Source organism: Aethalodelphis obliquidens, unplaced genomic scaffold (genome assembly GCF_003676395.1).
Source record: "Aethalodelphis obliquidens isolate GAN/ISIS:26980383/991018 unplaced genomic scaffold, ASM367639v1 scaffold77, whole genome shotgun sequence".
Taxonomy (NCBI): domain Eukaryota; kingdom Metazoa; phylum Chordata; class Mammalia; order Artiodactyla; family Delphinidae; genus Aethalodelphis; species Aethalodelphis obliquidens.
Window position 1 is genome coordinate 10,932 of NW_020838021.1, and position 23,897 is coordinate 34,828.

A 23,897-nucleotide genomic window follows, 5' to 3' on the forward strand; every position below is an offset into this window, starting at 1 on the left:
TGTGTGCAACCACTCTTTAGGAGCAAAACCAGTCCATTAGCCCAGGTCAGTCAGTTACAATAGCTACCTAGCAAAGAGCAAGTCTCTGAGGGTTATGCTAGAGATAAGTAAGGTTTCAGAGAAAAATAAGGGCAACAGATAAGAATAAAAAGAAATAGAATGAGACACTTTCTGGAGAAGGAAGCTCAGGTAGGTATCATAAACACACCAAGGCATCATGAATTTCCAGGGTACTGGAGTGTGTTGGCAGTAGGGGAAGAAACATGGAAAGGGAAGAAGGAAAAGGAGTAGCAGACAAACTTGTTTCACAGTATCACCATTTTGCTTAGAAATGGCCTTTTTTAACCAGTGGAGGGAAATGGAATCAAGGGTATCCCACAAAAGATGCAACACTCACATGTTTTTCTACCTGAGTTTGGAATAATTTTTTATTTTCATTTGAATATATGTCTATATCTCAATAGAGAATTATATCTCAATAAAGCTGTTTTTTAAGTCTGTACACCAATGTTCACAGCTATATTATTTATAATAGCCAAAAAGTGGAAATAACCCAAATATCCATCAGCTGAAGAATGGATAAACAAAAATTGGTATATCTATACAATAAAATATTATGCAGCCATAAATATGGAATGAACTACTGATACATGCTACTACATAGATGAAGCTACCTCAGAAACATTATGGTAAGTGAAAGAAGCTAGACACAAAAAGCTGCATACTGTGATCCTATTTATGTGCAATGTCCAGAACAGGCAGATCTGTAGAGACACAAAATTGGTTGATAAAAAGTTGATAAAAAATTATTCCAAACTCAAGTAGAAAAACATGAGAGTGTTGCATCTTTTGTGGGATACCCTTGATTCTATTTCCCTCCACTGGTTAAAAAAGGCCACGGTGTGTGGGTAGGAGGGAATTGGGAGTGGCTATTAATAAGTATGGGGTTTCTTTTGGGGGATGATGGAAATGTTCTGATTAAACAGTGGAGATAGTTACACAATATTGTGAGTATATTAGAAATCACTGTATTTACACTTAAAAATGGTGTATTTTTATGTTAACTTATCTCAATTAAAAATTGCCCACAAAAGGCTATACAGGAGTAAATCCTGATGAATGGTGGTCCTGGAAAAAAAAAAGACCACGTGGACAAGTTAGTCAAGAGGAGTTTTAAGGATAGAGTAGTCAAAATCATCCAAACAATTTCCCTTGTGCTGATTCCATTCTCACCAGGCGTCCTTTTTATTATAATTTGGCTTCTCATATACATTTCCTTTTGAAAGAAAATTTGCTGACCAGAGTTTTCCAGTCTTCTTGGCTGTTATATTTTTCCTGAAGAAAGAATAAATTGGATTGGGATTTTTGTTTGTTTTATAAACAATTTCTGGTCCTCCCTCTGAGGCAGATTGACTCTTCCTCCTCCTAATTTTAGTTCAGATGTGCAGGCTCATGACACTACACACAGAATTTGAGAGAAATTTTATTACTCAAGGGACACACCCCCACGGAAAGCAGGGGGGCCAAAATGGTCAGGACTGTCTTGAGACAGAAGCAGAGGGAGTGCGTTGGGCCTTTATAGTCTTCAGGCAGGGGACTGGGGAAAAGCACTCCCTCATTAGCTGTAGGTTTGCAAGTTTTAAATTTCCCACCTGCGCCCAAGGAGGAGTCAGGCTGGAGAGTTGCGAGTTAGAAATTTCCCGCGAGGGTGAAGGCGCCAGGACTGTAAATTTGCTAGTTTTAAGTTTGCTACTGACAACATGGAAGAGGGAGCTGGGCTTTCTTATCAGCCTGTCCAGAAGTGGGGAGCAATCTATGAATACTTTAAGATTTTGGAACTTTAAACTTTCCAAGTTTGTTATTTTGATCATTCTCTGTCTATCAGGGCCAGTAGCAAAGAGCAGTATTAGGTGAGAAAGAAGAAACTAGCTCAAATAGAAGAATTGGTAGAGTTCAGTGGCTGATTGAACTTACATGTGTGTTAAGGAACTACTGAGGCAAGATTTTAAGTCTTGAGAGGAGGAACACTAGTGCCATAGACCTTGTGAGGAAATTGGGAGAGAACATTTTCTATACTGTTTAGTACACATTGTTTAGAATATGTTTGTGTAAGCAGTATCTTGCAAGTGTTTTTCTTGTAAATGTATTTTTTTCTTAACATTTTAATAACTATTACAGACGACTATATGACTGAGTTAGGAATAACAGAGATGCAACCAAAATCATATTTTTAAAAACAAATCTGGTAAAATTAACCAATTATTTAAAATAACCTGATTTTTATTCCTTTTACTCATCTGATTTATGTCTTCACCTGTTGGGTACAGTATTTTTTTTTTAATTGGTCCTTCTAGCCCTTACACACTGGGAGGACCCAGAATTCACGTTTCCATGTGCTCACATTTCATGTGTAGCCCTGATTTCGGGATTGCAACACGGGCTAGACAGTGGTCTGGCCGAGGAGATAGGCATCAGCCCAGACCCTCGCCCTGACCCGCGGAATGCGGCCCACAGCCCACCACCCGCAGGCAGAGCACCGCTGCCTTCGAGAATGTGTAAGGCCACGCACATGTCCGCGCCCGCCCTCCCTGGTCAGTTAGAAAAGAAACCCGGATGTTTGGGGGGCGGGGGAGAAGCTGGCGTCTACCCATGAGTCAGCGCGCGTAGTTATATACTTCTACCCTCTTCTGAGGTGCTTATTCCGCGCTGAGAGTCGCCCCAGGCTGTGGCTGTGGACGCCGCCTAATGTTTTCACGCTCCTCCCTTTCCTCCTCCTCTTTCTCCTCCTCCGAGTCCCAGTCAGGCCGACCTGCTCCGCTCGCGGTAAGTGTCCCCCGCCCCCGCCTGCGCCGCGCGGAAGCAGGCAGGGGCTCTCCCGCGAGGCTATGGCCACCGTACTCTGAGGGCAGCTGAGGTGGCCCGGCCGTGAGGACTGCAGGTCGAGGGTCTGGATGCTGGCGTGCGTTGCCAGGATGGCCCAGGGCGCGGGGGAGGGGACGGACTGGGCGGCGCGGTGGCGGGTGGGCCACCATCTTGCACCAGTCCGGCGGGGGGAGGCATCTCGGAAAGGTAGCTGCTTGGCGGCAGCGTTTGGCGGCCTGAGGGCCGGGGTCACTCGGTTGCCACTGCTGCCTCCTCACCTTCCGGGGCCTATGTGTCGGTCGGTCCCAGCCTGGTTTTGGCTTTTCTTTCTGGAGGCAACTCCCTTTGGTCTTTTGTATATATGATGCCGATGTTTGGCGAGACCCGCCCATCCCCACGGCTCTTCAGTCATGGGAATAGAGACCAGAGAGGGTTCCGAACTTTCTGGTCTCTTGGGCCCCTCCTTTCTGTCCTGATTCCCCCCCACCCAGGTTACTGGTCATTCAATGCTCACACCCTTGTTCTTGCCAAAGGGACTTCACTCCTCCGTCATAGAAATCGTGCTCCATTCCGTTATTGTCTAGAGAAGAGCCCTGAGGAGAAACGTGGAGTTAGAGACACAGTTTTTTAACAGTGATCTTTGCAGGTTTTACTTAATGAGACGGAAAAAATTATCTCATTCTGAGGTTTTATCCTTCTCTAGACACGGAGGGAGTTCCTCTTAACTCATCCCAAGTTTTAATGCTTTTTTTAAAAAAGGAGAAATCAGAGCAGAAAATGTCAAGTGAACCAGCTTCTACAAGCACAGGAGGTCTACATCCAAGGAGTTCTCTTTGTTTGCAAAGATTTTTTAATCTGTGAACTTAAATTTTGCTTTTATTATTTTCAGGTTTGAACTGTGATTTTTAATGCCTTTTAGTGCCATTAAACATAAAATTAAAACCAAGAAGTAGAGTTTTAACTACAGAGGTCTGGTCTTAGCATTTGTGATGTGTCTTGCTTTGGGGGGTTACAGTGAAAACTCAAACTGTCTCCTTAAGCAGAAGCTTTACTAAGCCTATGAAGACACTGGGTTGCTTATAAAATTAAGGCTGTGTGCCCTTGATGTTTTAACATTTGTACAAGTCCCACTGCAGTTGTATCTTGCATTTGTATATTTCATGGCTATCACCTCTTTTGAGATGGGCTGTGGGGTGTTGATAGAACTGTTTAGAAGGTGAGGAAACAACCTCAAGGAGGAGACTTTACCGAGGTCATGTGGCTAGGAGTGATAGAACCAATTCTCGAACCTAGGTCTTCTGACTCCTCACCCAGTGCTTAATTCACTATATTGTGATCCATTTTTTATGAGAGTGAGGTGGTCAAGGAGAATAAGCATGGAGACTCACCTAAAATATATAAGTAACACTTTTCAATTCTCTTTTCCTTTATATTTAAAATATTTAAGACTTCATATCAACACAACATTGTAAATCAACTATACTTCAGTAAAATATTTTTTAAAGACTTCATATCTTTTCAACTTTTTTAGTATTTAAATAATATTGTTATTATTTCCAAGCATGTTGAAAAGTTGAAAAAAGTTCTACGTTGAAGGGATCCAAATTTCAGCTTCTTCTCTTCAACCCCTTTTCCCCAGTTAAGTTTTCTAGTCCAATCTGATTTTTTCAGCCCAGGGTTTTACTTCTCAGCATCAGCTTTCTTAGTGGAAGAGGAGAGTAAGGGGAAAGGATATATAATTCTGTACCTCCTCTTCTATCCAATTTGTTTTCTTTATTCAAGAGGACATTTAGATCCATACCGAAATTTTTCTATCGTTCTTGTTATACCAGTTGGACAGGGGCAATACCTAAATGAATAGCAATTTTTGTGAATAGAAAGTAACCCATAGTTTTAGTGACAGATAGGGTATTGGAAATTTATATTGAAAATGTATTTTATTTCAAAAGTGACTTTTCAAAGATCAGAAATATTTGACATATTCACTAATTAAATACGTAGCCCTGAATATTTTTTCTTCTTGCTTCAGAGAAGGACTTAAAATATATATGATTTTCAGTCAGGTTGTTTTAAATAATGACCCCAGAAGACTTGTTTTACTCAGTAATTTGTATCAAACATGTGTCTAGACTTTTGAAATTCATTCATTGCAAAGCAGTTTTCTTTTAAGGAGTGTTTTAAATAATAGTATATCAGGAAAAGTAGTCATCCCTATGTACCATCTGGGTCCAATGGACAATTTTTATTTCATCTTTTATAAGTCATTTTAGAAATAATTTACATAAGAATAAAGAAATAGTGAAACCAGTTTTATTAGGTATTTAATAAGTGTTTAGACATGGTGTACGTCTTTGTATATACTTAGAAGAACAAAAAATACATTCCAGAAGCTGATAAAAGAATCCACTTGCGCGGGCCTCTCACTGTTTTTTTTGTTTTTTTTTTTTTTTTGCGCGGGCCTCTTACTGTTGTGGCCTCTCCCGTTGCGGAGCACAGGCTCCGGACACGCAGGCCCAGCGGCCATGGCTCACGGGCCCAGCCGCTCCGTGGCATGTGGGATCTTCCCGGACCAGGCACGGACCGGGCACGAGCCTGTGTCCCCTGCATCAGCAGGCGGACTCTCAACCACTGCACCACCAGGGAAGCCCTCCACTTGTCTTTTGTTAAGACAGATATTAAAGACATTTGCAAAAATGTAAATCATTGTCATTCTTCTCCTTAAATTTTTTGTTTTTGAAATTGGTTATTTTAATTAAAAAATATTTATATGGACATGTAATGGGATTATTATTACTTTAAGTAAATTAATATATATTAAATTTTTTCTCAGTTTCAATTTCTAATATGGTAAGTATCAATAGATATAATCCACATAAACAGAAGGCTCATTGGGGTTCTCAATACGTTTTAAGAATGAAGAGTGGACCTGAGCCCAAAAAAGTTTGAGAACTGCTGATCTGGTGTTCTTTATTTGTGACAGTATTTAACAGTTCTATACATGAACTAGAATTTTGTTTCTTTTTAGTGCTTATATTCATCAACTTGTATGATTTTCAGTAACGAAGGAAAAGTTGAGCAAAATAATGCAAAGTATTGTATTTTCATGTGCTTCATTTAACCTTCCAGTAGTGCTGCAAGGAAGGTATTACTGTTTTCATTTTACAGATAGGAAAACTAAGTTCAAAGAGGCCAGTTAAATATCCTATAGGTTTGGCAACCAGAAAGTGGTAGACTTCAAATTCCCACTCAGTCATTCAGCCCCTATGTCCAGTATTCCCATAATTGTGCTCCATATTTTTACTTGATATTTTCCCAGTGGATCAGTTTTACTTCTCTAAAATGTGAATTAATTAAGAATATATACTCCCTGAAGTTACTTTAGGAATTAATGATTATAGAATATCTTATGAAAGGGACTTCCCTGGTGGCACAGTGGTTAAGACTCTGTGCTCCCAATGCAGGGGGCCTGGTTTGACCCCTGGTCAGGAAACTAGATCCCACCTGCATGCTGCAACTAAGAGTTCACGTGCTGCAACTAAAGAGCCCACCTGCCGCAACTAAGAGATGGTGCAACCAAATAAATAAATAATTTTTTTAAAGAATAGCTTAGGAAACTTATTAAAACATTTATTATATAGTTCGTCTTTGAAAGGCCAATTATGCATTTGTCTTTTCTCCAGGTTATATCTTTTACATATCAATTACAATAAAAACATCTTATAGATAAAATCTTTACCCTGAATATGATCTAAAAATTACTTTGCAGAAAGTAAATTTTATTAGAGGGGTGGTCCATCCCAAGAGCTAATTTTAAAATGTTTTAAAATATAGACAATCTTTGCAAAGTATTATGCTAATGAATTTTAAACCTTAGCGTCAACTAGCTATTTTCTACATATAGATGAAGTATGAAAGTCAACAGACAAAAGTTGAGAACTTAAATTAGGGGGGAAATAGTAGAGTTATTAAAAATCTGCCCAAAATGTACCTGGACTTCGTGTGTTCAGGCTTTCAAAAAAATAAATCATTTCCACAATATAAAAGCTTCTTGGACAAAGAAAAGATGATGAGTCTATATTTTCCTTCTAAATTATATGTGATTTATTCCCAAAACCTGGTTTGAGAGTTTGAATTGTTTAGGTGCCAGTGAAATTGTCTAAGAAACCAAGGTATAATCCAGTGTTTCTTGGATTTGAGTACGGTACCAATTAATTCCTATTATAAGGAAAACATTTTCACAGACACCCTCTTACTTAAAATGTTTAAATATTATTCGAGTTCTTGTACAATCATAAAACAAAATAATCAAAACTGCAAAATCAATGCCATTCGAATCAACTTTAATACATTGAATAATGTATTTTGGTGAAACAAAGTCACTGACTACTTTTTTGAGTTTTTCATATCCATGATTCATATCTGTCTAAACAGTAGCAAGATTTTTCTGTTTAAACGTTTTCAATACCTTCATTTCTCTAGCTAACCATAAATACTGTCATTTTCCTTGCATTTAGTATAAATGCATCATTTAGATATTCCCTCCCTCTGTTCTTTTATTATTAGCCAGCAGCAGTAAAAGTGATAGTACTTGATGACAATGCAGTAGTAAATACAGACAAAAATTGAGTACTGGTATGATCCAACACTTCCTCTTCTGAGTATTTATCCAGAGGAAACAAAAACACTAACTCAAAAAGATATCTGCACTCCCATGTTCATTGCAGCATTATTGTAATATAATGTTATAATATTATTGTAATAGCCAAGACATGGGAGAACCTAAGTGTCCATCTTTGGATGAACAAATAAAGAAAATGTGGAATACTATTCAGCCATAAAAAAGAAGGAAATCCTGCCATTTGCGACAACATGGATGGACCTTTAGGGCATTATGCTAAGCCAGACAAAGAAAGACAAATAACATATAATCTCACTGGTATGTGGAATCTTTAAACACACACACACACACACACACACACACACACACACCTCATAGATACAGAGAACAGATTGGTGGTTGGGGGAGGGGGGACAAAATTGGGTGAACGTGGTCAAAAGGTACAAGCTTCCAGTTGTAAGTCCTGGGGATGTAATACAGTGTGGTGACTACAGTTAATAAGACTATTGTATATTTGAAGGTTGCTAAGAGAGTAGAGCTTAAAAGTTCTCATCACAAGAAAAAAAATTGTAACTATATGTGGTGATGGATGTTAACTAGACTTACTGTGGTGATAATTTTGCATATGCACATATATCAAATCATTGTGTTGTACATCTGAAACTAATATAATGTATGTCAGTTATATCTCAGTTTTTAAAAATGTGAGTACTGAAATTATGTAACTGAGCTTCGTTTTAAGGTAGTCATTCAGATGATCCTTGGAGTATGCTTATGTTAATATTTTAGATAGCAAAACAATGTATTGTTTTAGAGCTTTCTTGTACCATCTGGAATATAAGTATTTTCCCAGAGGTCTGTTAGTTTCAAAAATGTTGGGGTAATTTGTTGGAAAGTGTATTATTAATCTTGAATTGAATGTAAGTACCAGAAACTTAACTCAAAGTAGTTTGACCAGAAATGAACAATTATTCCCTCTCTTAACTGAAAAGTTCTAGTAGGTACTTTGCCTCCAAGCATGGCTTAGGTGTTTAAATGGTAGCAAAAGAACTTGAATGTCTCCCTGTCCTACCCTCTTTTTCTCTACTCCATAATCTTATGGTTTTGCTATTCTCTTTGTTGGCGTCTTTCTTAGGTAGTCTTTCTCCACATAGGGACTTCCATCACCACCAGGCTTATATCCTACCAGCTTATTATATGCTTAACAGCTTTATTGAGCTATAATTCACATAACATACAATTCACCCATTCAATGTACAATTCAGTGATTTTAGTACATTCACAGTGTTGTGCACCCATCACCACAATCAATTTTAAAACATTTTCGGACTTCCCTGGTGGTGCAGTGGCTAAGAATCTGCCTGCCAATGCAGGGGACACAGGTTCGAGCCCTGGTCCGGGAAGATCCCACATGCCACGGAGCAGCTAAGCCTGTGCACCACAGCTACTGAGCCTGTGCTCTAGAGCCCATGAGCCACAACTACTGAAAGCCCAAGCGCCTAGAGCCCGAGCTCTGCAGCAAGAGAAGCCACCGCAGTGAGAAGCCTGCACACCACAACAAAGAGTAGCCCCCACTCACCGCAACTAGAGAAAGCCCATGTGCAGCCATAAATAAATAAATAAATTTATTTTTTAAAAAAACCAAAAAAACATTTTTTTTTAATCACCCCATAAAGAAACCCCATACCCATTAGAAGTCACTCCTTATTTCCCCCCCAACCCTCCCAGCACTAAGCAGCCACTACTCTATTTTCTGCCTTTATGGATATGCCATTTCTGGACATTTCCTATAAATGAAATCATACAATATGTGGTCTTTTTGACTGGTTTCTTTCATTTAGTATAATGTTCTCAAGGTCGGTCCATCCATCCATTTGGTAGTATATATCAGTACTTCATTCCTTTCTATGACAATATTATTCCATTGTATAGATATATCACATTTTGTTTCTCCATTAATCAGGCATTTGGGTTGTTTACTTTTTTTTTTTTTTTTGCGGTATGCGGGCCTCTCACTGCTGTGGCCTCTCCTGTTGCAGAGCACAGGCTCTGGACGCGCAGGCTCAGCAGCCATGGCTCACGGCCCCAGCCGCTCCGCGGCATGTGGGATCTTCCCAGACCGGGGCACGAACCCGTGTCCCCTGCATCGGCAGGCGGACTCTCAACCACTGCGCCACCAGGGAAGCCCTGGGTTGTTTACTTTTTGCTATTATCAATAATACTTCTATGAACTTTCATCTACAAGTTTTTGTGTACACATACGTGTTCAATTCTCTCTTGCTAGGAGTGGAATTGCTGGGTCATATGGTAACTTTAAGTTTGCAAGGAATTGCCAAAGTGTTTTCCACAGTGTCTGCACCATTTTATACTCCTACCAGCAGTGTATGTGGGTTCCAATTTCTCCGTATCCTTGCCAGCACTTGTTATTGTTTGTCTTTTTGGTTATAACCATCCTAGTGGGTGTGAAATTGTATCTATTACTTTTTAAAATATTTTATTTTGTGGTAAAATACATATAACATACAATTTACTATTGTAACTATTTTAATCCACTAATGTTTTTTTTAATTTTTGTAGAATTAACTCTTAAAAGATAGTTGAATTTTAGATGTATAAAAGCTGAAACAAAATATATGTATGTAAATTATAATTACTTATACATGCAGTCTCCAAAAAACTGAATAGGTTGTGCTGGAGGAGGTCTTTCATTAGTCAGTTACTTGGAATTAGTCAGTTACTTGTCAGTAGCTGAGGTGGAGAGTTCTTTTCCGCTTATTTTGGTGCCAACTCTGAGTTGCAGAACCTAGAGACCCTTTGGAGTTGCCCTTACAGGGATTCTAAGCTACTTCTTGCATATTTTGCTAGATATTCCATTTCTCTAACAGATGATTTAATGTCCCATGGAATTCCTTGCCTTGCCACCAAAACTGTTAGTTTTGGGGGGGCTCAACTACCTTATTGGATAGCACAGCTTTAGACTGAAGTTATGGATCTAATGGCATCTGAGAGTGTTTATGAGTGTACCAACTGAGGCTCCTTGGTGGCTGCTATCAGCCTCAAAAGGTACTGCTGTAGTCATGGGCAGTGGATATGACTTGTTTATATAGACTACTCGTACATTTAGTACCAATTTAGGGTATTTGTACCAATAGATATTGTATATGATCATTTAATAAAAGGATTCTATATGAGTCTCAAATGCTGTACAGTTGTGACTTAAAAAATGTTCTATATTCTTCGTAGCAGTAGGTCCTTAATGCTGAGCAAGAATTGTTGTGTATTTATCTACTTGACATATGCATTACCTTAATTCTCGTTTAGGGACAAGCAATAACTATTCAGATAATTAAGTTCAGAGGTTTTAATTAGCCAAACCTCAGAAATAGGGGAATTTACTTAAGTACAGAATTCACTAGATTCTTGTAATAGTAATTCAAACATTTATACCAGTAAGTTCTTCTGGAGTTAAAGTCGTTTTTTTCCTTTGACCTAATTCAGTCTAAATGATTTGGAATTGGAAAAAGCAAGAAAGCTTGCTTTTGCTACTCTGAGGATTATGACAAATGTGGAAACTCGGTTAACTCTATTTATCTTAATACTTTAGAGTATTGATGTTTAAGTTTTAACTTTTTAAAATAGCTGAAATAGTTTTTTAAGCATGTTTATCTTGTATGTAAAAAAATGTGTATGTGCATGAGAATTCAGAACAGAAATTCCTGTTTTAAAGAAAGCAATTTAAATGTTTTTTTGAAAATGTTTAATGTAACAGCTTTTTAAAAAGCCCAAAGAAACGTAGACATTAGATTGTAAACTTCTGAAGGCAAGGACTATGATTTATTCATCTTAATTTTTTCCCTAGAACTGAGCACATTACATTGAGTACAGAGGCAATGAGTAATTATTTTTAATGAGTTAATCTATGATAAAGTGTATCCAACTAATTTTCTGTTCCTTTCAGTTAGCGTTGATAAGAAACAAAACCTAAAAATTTCTTTGAATGTGTTTTTTTATAATATTAATTTATTTCTGAAATGTAAAGAGCAACAGTTAAAGGTCAACGTTACTTAGCATTTCAAAATTCAGATTTACTAAGGCATGTATTACAGGGTGATTACTCATTTACAGAAGGGTGTCTTTCAAAAATTATTTGTAGTTTAATAGTTTCAGATTTCTTCAAATAATAAATGCTTATTACATTCAGCATTTTATTTACAAAATTTGCATTCATTCAGGAATGAACCAATTATGGAAAGTGAGTAGCATGTGTATATCAAACTCAAAAGGTAAACTTTTTGTAGAGAAAAATATTTAATGTGTGTACATTTAATTTAATAAATCCACCCTAATAGTAAGTATCTTTATTTTATAGGGCAGAAAACTAAGAGCTACCTTGCTACCTTGTCTGGAGTCACATGGTGAGTTTCTGGAGATTGAAATTAGACCCAAGATTTCTGAATCCCAAGTATCATGTTTCAGTATATTTGGTGTTACTTAAAGTGACTCATAAAATTGATTGATGTCATGTGTTAATGCATAGGTGACTCTGCAACTTGATGGACAACGACAACCCTTTTCAACCAAAAAGTAAGTATTGCTGCTGCAAGTGATACTAGTGTACTTGGGTCTTGTACTGATAACCTTACTTCATGAGGAAAGGTGAGAGAGACAGAGGTGGGCACGTTAAAAAAACACACAAAAACACTTAAATTTATTAAAGTAATACCATAGTATAAAAGAAATACATACAATAAAAATGTCAGTAAAGTAGAAATGAAGTGTTTCTTCCTCATTTCCAGAGATAACTACTATTATTGGGTTGGTATACATAATCACAGACTTTTTCTATGCATAGACAAAAAATAAATTATTTCTAAATAAGATCATACTATATATGCTATTATGTGCCCTTACAATTTTTTACTCAACCATCTATCTTGAATATATTGACAGTGTCGGTACCCAGTTAAAAAGAATGAGGAAGACCTATGTATCAACATGGCATTAAGACCATGGTATTAACGTAGATATAAATTTCTTTATTATCAGTATACATGGGTCTCCCATTTTTTTTAATTTGGCATTGCCTGACTTTGCCTAGTTCCTTAGCCCTTAGATTACCATATGTTAAGTGCATACTGCATATCCAGTAGACTACTGTGTGTAAAAGGAAATGTAAAGGAAGAAGAAAATATGTTCTTTACTCTCAAGGAGCTTACTTTGGAGTTAGACATGCACAGTTAAGACACATTAAGAAATAGCAGTTTGAGATTATATATAGTATATTCTGAGTTGCCTGGCATAGGCTGTCAGTGTAGTAAAAGGTGGAAGAAAAACAGGGTCTAATAGTTTATCGAGGAGTTACAATTGAACCAAGAGTTGGGAAGGAGTAGGGAATTAATATTTTGTTGAGTATTGCTTGAAGTTAGATACTTATATAGCTTTTCCCTAAATCTACATTACCACTTCTATTAGGTAGATATTACACCCATATTTTAGGTGAGGAAACAGATTCAAGTAATTTCTCCAGAGTTACATTAGAAATGGTGCAATGAAGATTTGAGCTATTCAATTTGATGTCAAGTCCATGCTCTTTCTACTATACTTGAATAATATGGACAGTATAAGGTAAGGAGGAAGGGTATTTTAGATGGAAAAAACAGTACAAATGAGGGCTCTGAGGGACACAATATGTAAATGCTAAACTATGAATTACACTCTTAATTATTTCACTTAGAGCATTCTGTATATATTTTTTTAAGTAAGGTTTAGAAAAGAGATAGGTTCTTAAAATTGGTTACATTTGGGAGGGTGGAAGATTTTTTTATTTTCTTTTATGGTAGGTGAACTACTAAGCATTAAACAACACTATGCTAAGAAATTATTTGTATAGAAGGGGAAACTACATTTTAAAAATTTGTTAGAAAATAGCACCAATTTATTAACGTGTTTCTTTTGTATGCCATCCCCAAATCATTATATTCACATAGTACCTTTTAATTTTGAGTCAAAAGTAGAAATGACATTGTTTTAATCTAGTAAAATTACCTTTAGAAATTATTTAATTTAAAAGATAAATTTTAGATATCATTGTCTAATAAAAAAAGGATATCATTGTCTAAGCCAGAACTCTAGAGCTATTATTTTGTTTTGTTTTTATTTTTTCAAAGTTGTTACCCCATCCACATCTTACTCCATATATCTAGTGCCACTTATATCCATCTTCATTGCTATTATTTTAATTTGGGTGCATTTTTAAAAATAATACATAGTTTAAAAAAGACAATCAGAAATTTATAGGTTGCATACCCACAGATTCTTGAAAAGTAAGAGAGCAAGCAAGAGAGAGGTGTGCGTGTGTTTTGGGCCTACGTACTCCCTATTTTTTCAAGGCATCCACTTTGAATAGTTTAGCTGTTTTTCTAATAATTAGTTTCATATTTCTAAATTTTTGAAATATGTACTGCTGTCTCTTGAATCATCAGTTTTTGCCATTATCTAATGATTTTTCCATTAAGAAATAGGAGGATTTTAGTTTTCGTACACTTAACCACCACCCCCAAGCACCTCCCAATGTAGTTATATCTCAATTTTTGGTTAAATCATATTTGATGTTTTTATTGTGATGACTATAACAAATATTGTTTGCTGATGAGCATAGTATTGATACGATGGTAATAATATATTATGGATACATTTCCTTTTTCTTTTTTTTTTTATATCCAGCAATTTAAATTTTTTGGTTTTTAAAATTTGATACATTTATTAAAATTTATAGCCAAGTCTTCTCACACCCTTCTGTAGCCTCTTAAGTTGATTTTCTATATGGTAAAACTTGTCAGGTAATCTAACAATTTGATTGTTAATCTGTGTGTGTGTGTGTGTGTGTGTGTGTGTTTGGTCTCCTAGAGACATTCCTCCTGGGAGTAATGGTCGTCTCTACTCTGGCTGGTTGCTCTCTAGACCTGTTGAACGGCTATTGTCCTGGGACTTCCCTTTGTCTTTGTATTGTGTTGAATGTCATGTTTTCTGCATTCTGTCTTCCTCCTTAAGTCTCATATTTTGATGGGGGTCTTCCTAAGATAGAAAGGGTGAATGGGAGGTAAATTTTGTGTGATGTTGCTGGTCTTTATTCTTTTTTCTTTTTAAAGGTTGCGTTTTTATTTATTTTATTCATTATTTATTTTTGGCTGTGTTGGGTCTTTGTTGCTGTGCATGGGCTTTCTCTAGTTACGGCGAGCGGGGGCTATGCTTCATTGCAGTGCGCTGGCTTCTCACTGTGGTGGCTTCTCTTATTGCGGAGCACAGGCTCTAGGCACACTGGCTTCAGTAGTTGTGGCACGCAGTCTCAGTAGTTGTGGTGCACGGGCTTATTTGCTCCGTGGCATGTGGGATCTTCCCGGACCAGGGCTCAAGCCTGTGTCCCTTGCATTGGCAGGCGGATTCTTAACCACTGCACCGCCAGGGAAGTCCCATGGATCTTTATTCTTGATGAAAGAATGTGTAACTTCATGCTTGACGAAAATCTTGGCTGGGTATAGAATTCTAAATTGAAAATTATTTTTACTAAGACTTTTGAAATCATTATTCCAACTTTCTTCTCTCTCTCTCTCTCTCCCTCTCTCTCCCTCTCTCTCTCCCTCTCTCTCTCTCTCTCTCTCTCTCTCTCTCTCAGACTTTAGGATATTCTCTTTATTTCCAGCATTCTGAAATTTCATGATTTGTCCATCTACTGTAGGTTTTTTTCTTGATCATTGTGCTAGGTGCTGGTGGATCCTTTCCATCTAGAGATTTATGTCCTTTAGAACTGGGAATTTTTCTTGTATTTTTCCTTTGATTATATCTCCTTTTTTCTCTGTTCTTTTCTGGGCCGTTATTACGTGAGTTGTACCTTTGAAATTGATTTTATAACAAACTTGTCTTCTCTATTTAGTATATGTATACTTTTTGACTTTTAGTTCCACTTATGGGCTGTTTACTCAATTTTGGCATTTTATTTTTCTTTACTGAATTTTGGCTATTTTATTTTTAATCTTTTTGCTTTGAGAATATTACTTTTTATAACATTCTTATCTTATCTCTTTAAAAATGCTAATTACAGTCTCTAATGTTTTCTCTTGTTCTCTGTATTATCTGTGTTTTCTTTAATATCTTTTGGTCCATTTTATTACTTTGGTCTTTCACATTGGAGATTTTAGTCATATTTCTGGGGCTTATTGGGTGTCTATCCATATTTAAGAATGAGGCACTAAAATGCTTCCTGGTAGCTCTGTGTGATTGGTCAGCACTTGTAGGCTGGTGGTATCCACAGTATGTTCTTTACTTAGTTTCTTCAGGTGAGAAATGCATAATCTGCTCTGGGATGGAATAAACCTCACTTAATTATCCTATTTTCGTTCCAGCATTTCATCCCTGCCTTGTCCTGTGCCTGGTATCCCTGAATCTGGTTCAGTTTTTCTAGCATATCTCCCACCTGTTGCTTCTTATTCTCAGTTTATCTCCCTTTTGTTAATACAGAAGTTTGTGGGGGGTTTTCAGATAATAGGTACAATCCTTTCATGGATATAATCATATTCTAGTCATAAAACTGAAACTCACTTTGATTGGATTTGATTGTTCCTAACATTTATTAGCCACTGTAAATAACTACTGTCATCCATTATCTATCTAGCTAGATTAATTTTACTAGTTTAGATATTAGAGGTTGAGTTCCAAGTTTCATACTGCTGTTACCATTTACTGACAAATATCAGTTCAGTAATTGCTATCAGAATATTAAAGTACATCTTAAATATCATACTATGTATTGCAAAAAAACGTATTTAAAAAATAAAATTTGATTCTCTCTTTTTGAAAAATTAGATAATTCCAAAATGGCAGAACTGTTCATGGAATGTGAAGAAGAAGATCTGGAACCATGGCAGAAGAAAGTAGAAGGAATTGAGGATGAAGATGATGATGAGCTGATCTTTGTTGGAGAGATACAAAGTTCAAAACCAGCCATTTCAAGTAAGCATTCACTTTCAGTGAAGCAAAGTTTTATAAGATGTTGCTTCTAATGGAAAACCTGGGGCTGTCTTATATGTCCTTGTTACTCTATAAGGAGCTGGAGGTGAGAGAGAGAGAGCATAGAGGTCAATAAGAATTTGTGAGAATCAGAGGGAGAATGTGGTTGGGGACTTGAATAAGGAGATGTGAGAGGTAAAAATATCATATGAGAGAAAAGGAAAATGTTAACTAAATTACCTAAAGGTTAAGATTACCTAACAACATTGTAGGCCTTTTGAGATTAGAAATCATAATTTTATTGGAGCCAAGTAGCCTATTTACTTGTTTATTTGTTAATTTTTCTTTTTTTCCCTTAAGCCCAAATGTACCCGGAAAAGGAAGTGTTGGAATGCTTTGCTTAAAATATCAGACTACTAAATAAGTTTGTGTTAGTCTCTGATGGAGTTTCTTACACCCAGGCAAGTGCCTCATCAGAGTCATCTTGATTCATGGCTACAAAAATTAAAAGGTGCTGGTCTGTGTACCAACATGGCCATTAGCTTCTGGCCACACCCATCTTTCAGCAACTCCTGATTACTGTATATTCATGAAGAATATACAGTGGCCTGATCTTCAGCTGCTATATTGGGATGATGCAGGCAGTCAGCACACTTAATCCTTAATCCACACTTTCTAGGAGAATATGTCCAGTACCTTTGTGGATTTCTGGTAGAGTAATTAGACTTGACATTGTTATAATGTTAAAGTGAAGATATTAATGATGTCCAATCAGAAATGTGTAAAATGCAGAGGAACAACATACTGAGTTTCAGTGGAGAATGAGGAAACAGATTCTTTCTCATTATACTTACTTTTGTTAAGCTAGGAGAATTTACCAAAGAATGTAGCCAGCATACCAGTGTTTTCTTACTTACTATGGCAGTGCATAATAGTGTAGTTTAGAGAAAAGTTTGTAACTTTCTGAAAGCCTAGTTCTTACTTCTCTTGACTCTGAACTTAGAATAGCACTTCTATTCAGTTTTATAAAAGGTAGAATAATTTAATTTAGTTTAATTCTCGGTATCACTTCCTGTGGCAAATTGAGAGATGCTAAGTGGAGTGCAACTTCAAAGAAGTAGGCATGTTGGCATATTTGCTGCCGATAGAGGAACAGAATATTCTCTTAATGTTCCCTAGTCACTGTGATTATTTTTATACTGAAATATTGCCATATTTCAATATTATTCAGATCATCTTATTGAAAGCATGACAGTTCACATTGGATTTATATCAGTTATAGATGACTAGTACTCAACTAGAATAATGTGTATTAGTATTTTTTTTAATATCCGTTTTTTTAAATTAATTTATTTATTTTTGACTGCATTGGGTCTTCATTGCTGCGTGTGGGCTTTCTCTAGTTGCAGCAAGCAGGGGCTACTCTTCATTGCGGTGTACAGGCTTCTCATTGCAGTGGCTTCTCTTGTTGTGCAGCACGGGCTCTAGGTGTGCGGGCTTCAGTAGTTGTGGCACACAGACTCAGTAGTTGTGGCTCCTGGGCTCTAGAGTGCAGGTTCCATAGTTGTGGTGCACGGGCTTAGTTGCTCCGCGGCATGTGGGATCTTCCGGGACCAGGGCTCGAACCCTTATCCCCTGCACTGGCAGGCGGATTCTTAACCACTGCACCACCAAGAAAGTCCTGTATTAGTTTTAAGTGATTCTGTCAGAAAGAAAATTGACCCCAGTGAAATTTCTTTTCTAAATAACTCAGAATTTAAATGATTTTATTGATGTTTTATGTGTGAGCCATAAAATATTTTAGCATATGGAACATGAGCTAAATATTTAAAAAGAACCACTGTAAGAGGGGGGATAAAAACTTGTGTTTGATACACTGCAGTCACCAAAAAGTACTATAGGAATAGCTCTTTACTGGTTTGGGTAAATACTTACCTTGAATTTCTGAACAAAAACAATACCAGATTGTTTGAATGAGCAGATTTTTCTCCTAGAAGACTTCTGTAGTGCTTAGTCAGAAACCCTACTTTTGTGTGACCCTTTATAGAATTATTTTATGAGATCTGGTTCTTTTCTACTAGGAGGGGAAAAAGGAAATTTTTTGATGTCTTATGGGATTTTTTGGTCTGCTTTGTATCTTCTCCTGATTAGCAGTTTTCTAAATTTTCATTTGATTTCTCAATAACCTAGAAGTTATGGGTTCACATGGGTATACGAGTGAGCAATATTAAACTGATACAGAAAGAAGGTCATGTCAGGCTCAAATTGACTTTTGGTGTAGTAGGTAGATATGAGATACTTTTGTAAACTCTAGATTCAATTTAGTCTGCAGTCTCTGATGGTATCCCTTTCAGAAGTCAAGAGTAACGGTACAGATAATCCATCAGCTTGCCCATAATGAAGCTTCCAGGCTTTTAGGGTTGTGAATGTGGCATGGAGATTGGGGAAGGGCTTGATTTCCAGTCACAATAACCCAGGTCTATATACAACCCTGTCACCATTAAGAGAAAAAAATATACTTCAACTATTGGTTATATATGGATATATTTTTGGAAAGTTTTTTCTATTATCTTAATATATATTTCATTCAAATAAAAATTTTTTAAATAAATATAATTTTTACAGATATTTTGAACAGAGGTACTCCCAGCTCATCTTCAAAGGAATTAAAGACAGTCAGTCAAGGTATAGTATTATTGTATTATTTTAATTTTAAAGTGAAATATTTTGACAAAATTGGTTGTGTAGAGAAATATTCAATATTTTTGTAATTTTAAAATACAGGTGTTACTGATGTTTTCAAGCCTACAAGTGAATTCTACAAACACCCGACATCAGATCCAGTGGCTGCCTTGCCTAGACTTCATCCTGAATCTAAATCTTCACATAGCTCTGATACTGTTCAGAGCATGTCTAAACCTGTAAGTGTTTCTAAAACTACAGAATTAGATCAGGGACACAGTGGATATTATAATACCCAGTCAGAATTGTGGACTATCATAGTTAGTCACCATCCCAGTAGAAACATAATCACTATCAGAAAATGTCACCATCTTCAAAGTGAGAGAGTGACATGGACATATATACACTACCAAACGTAAAATAGATAGCTAGTGGGAAGCAGCCACATAGCACAGGGAGATCAGCTCGGTGCTTTGTGACCACCTAGAGGGGTGGGATAGGGAGGGTGGGAGGGAGGGAGATGCAAGAGGGAAGAGATATGGGGACATATGTATATGTATAACTGATTCACTTTGTTATAAAGCAGAAACTGGCACACCATTGTAAAGCAATTATACTCTAATAAAGATGTTAAAAAAAAAAAGGAGCAAGGGAAAGTGGAAGGGCTATTACAAACAAGGAGTCTGTGATTGGGAGAATGGGATTAACACATATATACCATTTTTTTAACATCTTTATTAGAGTATAAAAAAAGAAAATGTCACCATCTTTATGATGGCTCAGCCAATACCCAAAATAATAGCTGCAGGAACTAACTATCCAACCTGTCAATAAATCAGGTAATATGCTTAAATTAAATAGGTGTAATATTGAAAACTATGCTATCGAAAGGTGAGTAAAAAAGTATAATCAGTAATGAAAATTGCATAATGGCAAAATTCTTAAGACAGTAAACTGAACCAGGCATTCTTTTTTTTTTTTTTTTTTTGCGGTACACGGGCCTCTCACTGTTGTGGCCTTTCCCGTTGTGGGGTACAGGCTCTGGACGCGCAGGCTTAGCGGCCATGGCTCACGGGCCCAGCCGCTCCGCGGCACGTGGGATCTTCCTGGACCGGGGCATGAACCCGTGTCCCCTGCATCGGCAAGCGGATTCTCAACCACTGCGCCACCAGGGAAGCCCTTAAACCAGGCATTCTTAATTGGGAAGATTTTTCCAAGGTTATTATTGCTGTTTATTTTGAAAACATACTTTCATAGTTTAGTTTTTAAAACTTTTAACAGAAATAATATATAATGGTAATATTTAACATTTGTTAGTCTGTCAACATGGGTAAGTCTTAGTTCTAGATGCTATATATAAATTAATCTCTTTTAATTCTTATGACTTTCTTATGAGGTAAGCGCAGTTATTTCCCCCATTTTATAGTTGAGGAAACTGAGGCTCAGAGAGTCTAAATGATTCACTCAAGGCCACACAGCTGGTAATGATGGATCTGGGATTTCAATCCAGGTTAGCCCAGAGTTTTTAAAATATGCACATACACACATCATACATACATTTAAGTATGTGCTTTTAAAAATAGAAGCATTGCCTTGGAGCAGTGGTGTATTTCACAGACCATTGGGGTTCCCTGAGACTCTCAGTAGTCTGTGAGGTCAAAACCATTGTCATACTAACACTAAGACATTTGCCCTTTTCACTCTGTTAACATTTGCACTAGTGGTACAAAGGCAATGGAGGGTGAAACTGCTGGTGCCTTAATATGAGTCAAGGCAGTGCCACCCAACCCTACTAGTAGTTTTTGTATCGGTGGCCACCAAGCACTCACAGTAGAAAAATTTCACTTTCACTTAATATTCTTGAGGAAATAATAAATTGTTTCTAATTTTATTAACTTTCAACCCTTGAATACACTTCTTTTTAAATATTCTGTGTGACGAAATGGGTAGTATGCATCATAAAACATTTCTCTATCTGCAGTATAGAGTTTTTCTTGAGGAAAAGCACTTGTGAGATTGAATTGCAAGCTGAACTAGCTGTTTTTTTTTAAATAGAATGCCATTCTTACTTGAAAGGATGACTGATAAAGCACCATGGAGTAATTATTTATTGCTGCTTAACAATAGTACCACAAACTTAGAAGCTTAAAGCAATATATACTTACTATTTCATGGTTTCTATGAGTCTGGAGTCAGGGTATGGCTTAACTGGGTCCTCTGCTGGGCCAGGCTGCAATCAAGGTGTCAGGCAGAGCTGCAGTATCAGTTAATACTGCTCCCAAGCTCACATTGTTGTTGGCAGTATCCAGTTCTTTGTGGGTTGTCAGACTGAAGGTGTCAGTTCTTGTTGCTGTCAGCTGGAGACCGTCCTCAGTTCCTTGCTGTGTAGGCCTTCCTAACATGACTTGCTTGCTTCCTCAAAGCCAGCAAGGGAAAGATGGCCTATGTAACATAATCATGTACATCCCGTCACTTTTGCCATATTCTCTTGGTTAGAAGCAATCACAGGTCCCGCCCACACTCAAGGGGAGATTATACAAGTCTTAATATCAGGAGGAAGTTATGGGGGCCACCTTTAGAGTCTATCTGCCACACACAGTTTTTCAGTACTCAGAAATATACAAAGCATGCCTATCATGGAAGAAAACTGATACTATTCTTGCCAATGATAAAATTTGAGCTTTCAAGCAAAAAATTCAATTTTGGGAAACCTATATCTGTATTCCGAGATTATTATCAATCATAGCCCTGGACTGATGGTCCAAGAAACCTGGATTGAAAATGAGACTTGAATGCTGATTCTGTCTTTGTTCCTAAGTAGAGCATTTTCACAACCTCTGTGGGCCTCACTTTCTTCATTTCTAAAATGACAACCTTTACCCAGACCGCTGGCTCTCAAACTTGGATTCTCTAAGTATCCACAGGCTGTTCTTAATGTTTTTATAAACTTAATAGGTGCACCTGATAATTGCAGGCTACAAGAAATGCAAAAATTATTTGATTTTAGCTGGAATCAGATTAACTCAGTGGTTTCCTCATACTGTAATAAGCTGTCTGGCATTTAGGAAAAACAAACCAGGGAATTCCCTGGCAGTCCAGTGGTTAGGACTCGGCGCTTTCACTGCAGTGGGCCTGGGTTCAATCCCTGGTCGGGGAACTAAGATCCCACAAGCCATGTGGTGAGGCCAAAAAAAGGGGGGAAAAAAGGAAAAACAATAAAGGAAACATCATTATTTAAATACAGATAGATGAAAATCATTTCTATGTTGGACCCAGGGAAGAAGAATAATAAGGAGGAGGGATATCTTTCGTGTTAGAAAAGTTAGAAACTAGAGCTCATCCAAACTCAGAATTTTTTGTTTCTGTGGGCATGGTTGTTTCATCAAAGTTACTCAATCAGGTTCCCAATCCTAGAGAGTTTTTTAAAAATAGAGATTTTTGTCAGTTGGTCTTGGGTGAGACCTGGGCATAATAGATTAAAACAGAAAAATCTCCAGGTGATTCTGTTACGCAGCCACAGTTGAGGATGACATATATTCTCAAATGAATTGAGAATCCTATGTTAGGGAATTTTCTCTGAAATTCTTAAACTTTTTCATTCTCTTTAACCTCAATAACTCTTTTCAGCAGGCAGGGACATAATTATTATTATCCATTTTAAAGTAAGTCTGATATAGCTTAAGGCACAGGCTTCGTAAGAAGGCCGACCTTTGTTCTAATTCCAGCTTCATCATCAGTAACAAGCTGGGTTGTACTGGGAACCTTACTTAACCATACTTAACTTTAGCTTACCTGTTTATAAAATGGGAGATCGTATTAGGTCTTCATTAGTACTGCTGTGACAACTTCTTAACAGAATACATGTAGTACAGATCTTCTTTGACTTCTTTGATGGGGTTACATCCTGATAAACACATCGTAAGTTGAAAATATCCTGAGTTAAAAATGCATTTGGGGGCTTCCCTGGTGGCGCAGTGGTTGAGAGTCCACCTGCCGATGCAGGGGACGTGGGTTCGTGCCCCGGTCCGGGAAGATCCCACATGCCGCAGAGCGGCTGGGCCCGTGAGCCACGGCTGTTGAGCCTGCGCATCTGGAGCCTGTGCTCCGCAACCGGAGAGGCCACAACAGTGAGAGGCCCACATACCGCAAAAAAAAAAAAAAAAGCATTTAATACACTTAATCTACCAAGCATCATAACTTAGCCTAGCCTATGTTAAACATGCTCAGAACACTTACATTAGCCTGTAGTTGGGCAAAATCATCTAATACAAAGCCTATGTTATAATAACATGTTGAATATCTCATGTAATTTATTGAATACTGTACTGAAAGTGAAAAACAGAATGGTTGTAAGTATATTGATTGCTTACCCTCGTGATCACGTGGCTGACTGGGAGCTGTGGCTTGCTGCCACTGCCCAGTATCAAACCACATATCACTAGCCTGAGAAAAGATCAAAATTCGAAGTATGGTTTCTGCCGAATGCGTATCGCTTTCACAACATCGTAATATGGAAAATCGTAAGTTGAACCATCGAAAGTCTGGGACCATGTGTACTGTGAAAGAGGCAAGTACATTTTAAACAGACAATAATTGGTGGCTACTATTTCAGTTGCAAAGGAATAACTTGAATCTCATAAGTGACTTACCCAAGGTTCCATAGTTAAATAAATGGACAAGTCTTCCGAATCCTAGTCTATCACCTTTTGTACCTTACCATTGTATTTGGTAT

At 37.3% G+C, this 23,897-nt stretch overlaps 1 protein-coding gene across 1 annotated transcript in view; it reads left to right on the forward strand.

Annotated features, from left to right (window-relative positions):
- The first annotated feature begins 2,714 nt into the window (after positions 1 to 2,714).
- Positions 2,715 to 23,897, forward strand: part of ZNF280C (zinc finger protein 280C) — a 54,511-nt gene continuing 33,328 nt past the window's right edge. The window contains exons 1-6 of the mRNA XM_027092321.1: positions 2,715 to 2,823; positions 11,850 to 11,895; positions 12,018 to 12,064; positions 16,340 to 16,486; positions 19,109 to 19,168; positions 19,268 to 19,404. Of these exons, the coding sequence (XP_026948122.1) occupies positions 12,034 to 12,064; positions 16,340 to 16,486; positions 19,109 to 19,168; positions 19,268 to 19,404 (375 nt within the window). The 5' untranslated portion in view covers positions 2,715 to 2,823; positions 11,850 to 11,895; positions 12,018 to 12,033. The remainder of the gene's footprint in view (positions 2,824 to 11,849; positions 11,896 to 12,017; positions 12,065 to 16,339; positions 16,487 to 19,108; positions 19,169 to 19,267; positions 19,405 to 23,897) is intronic.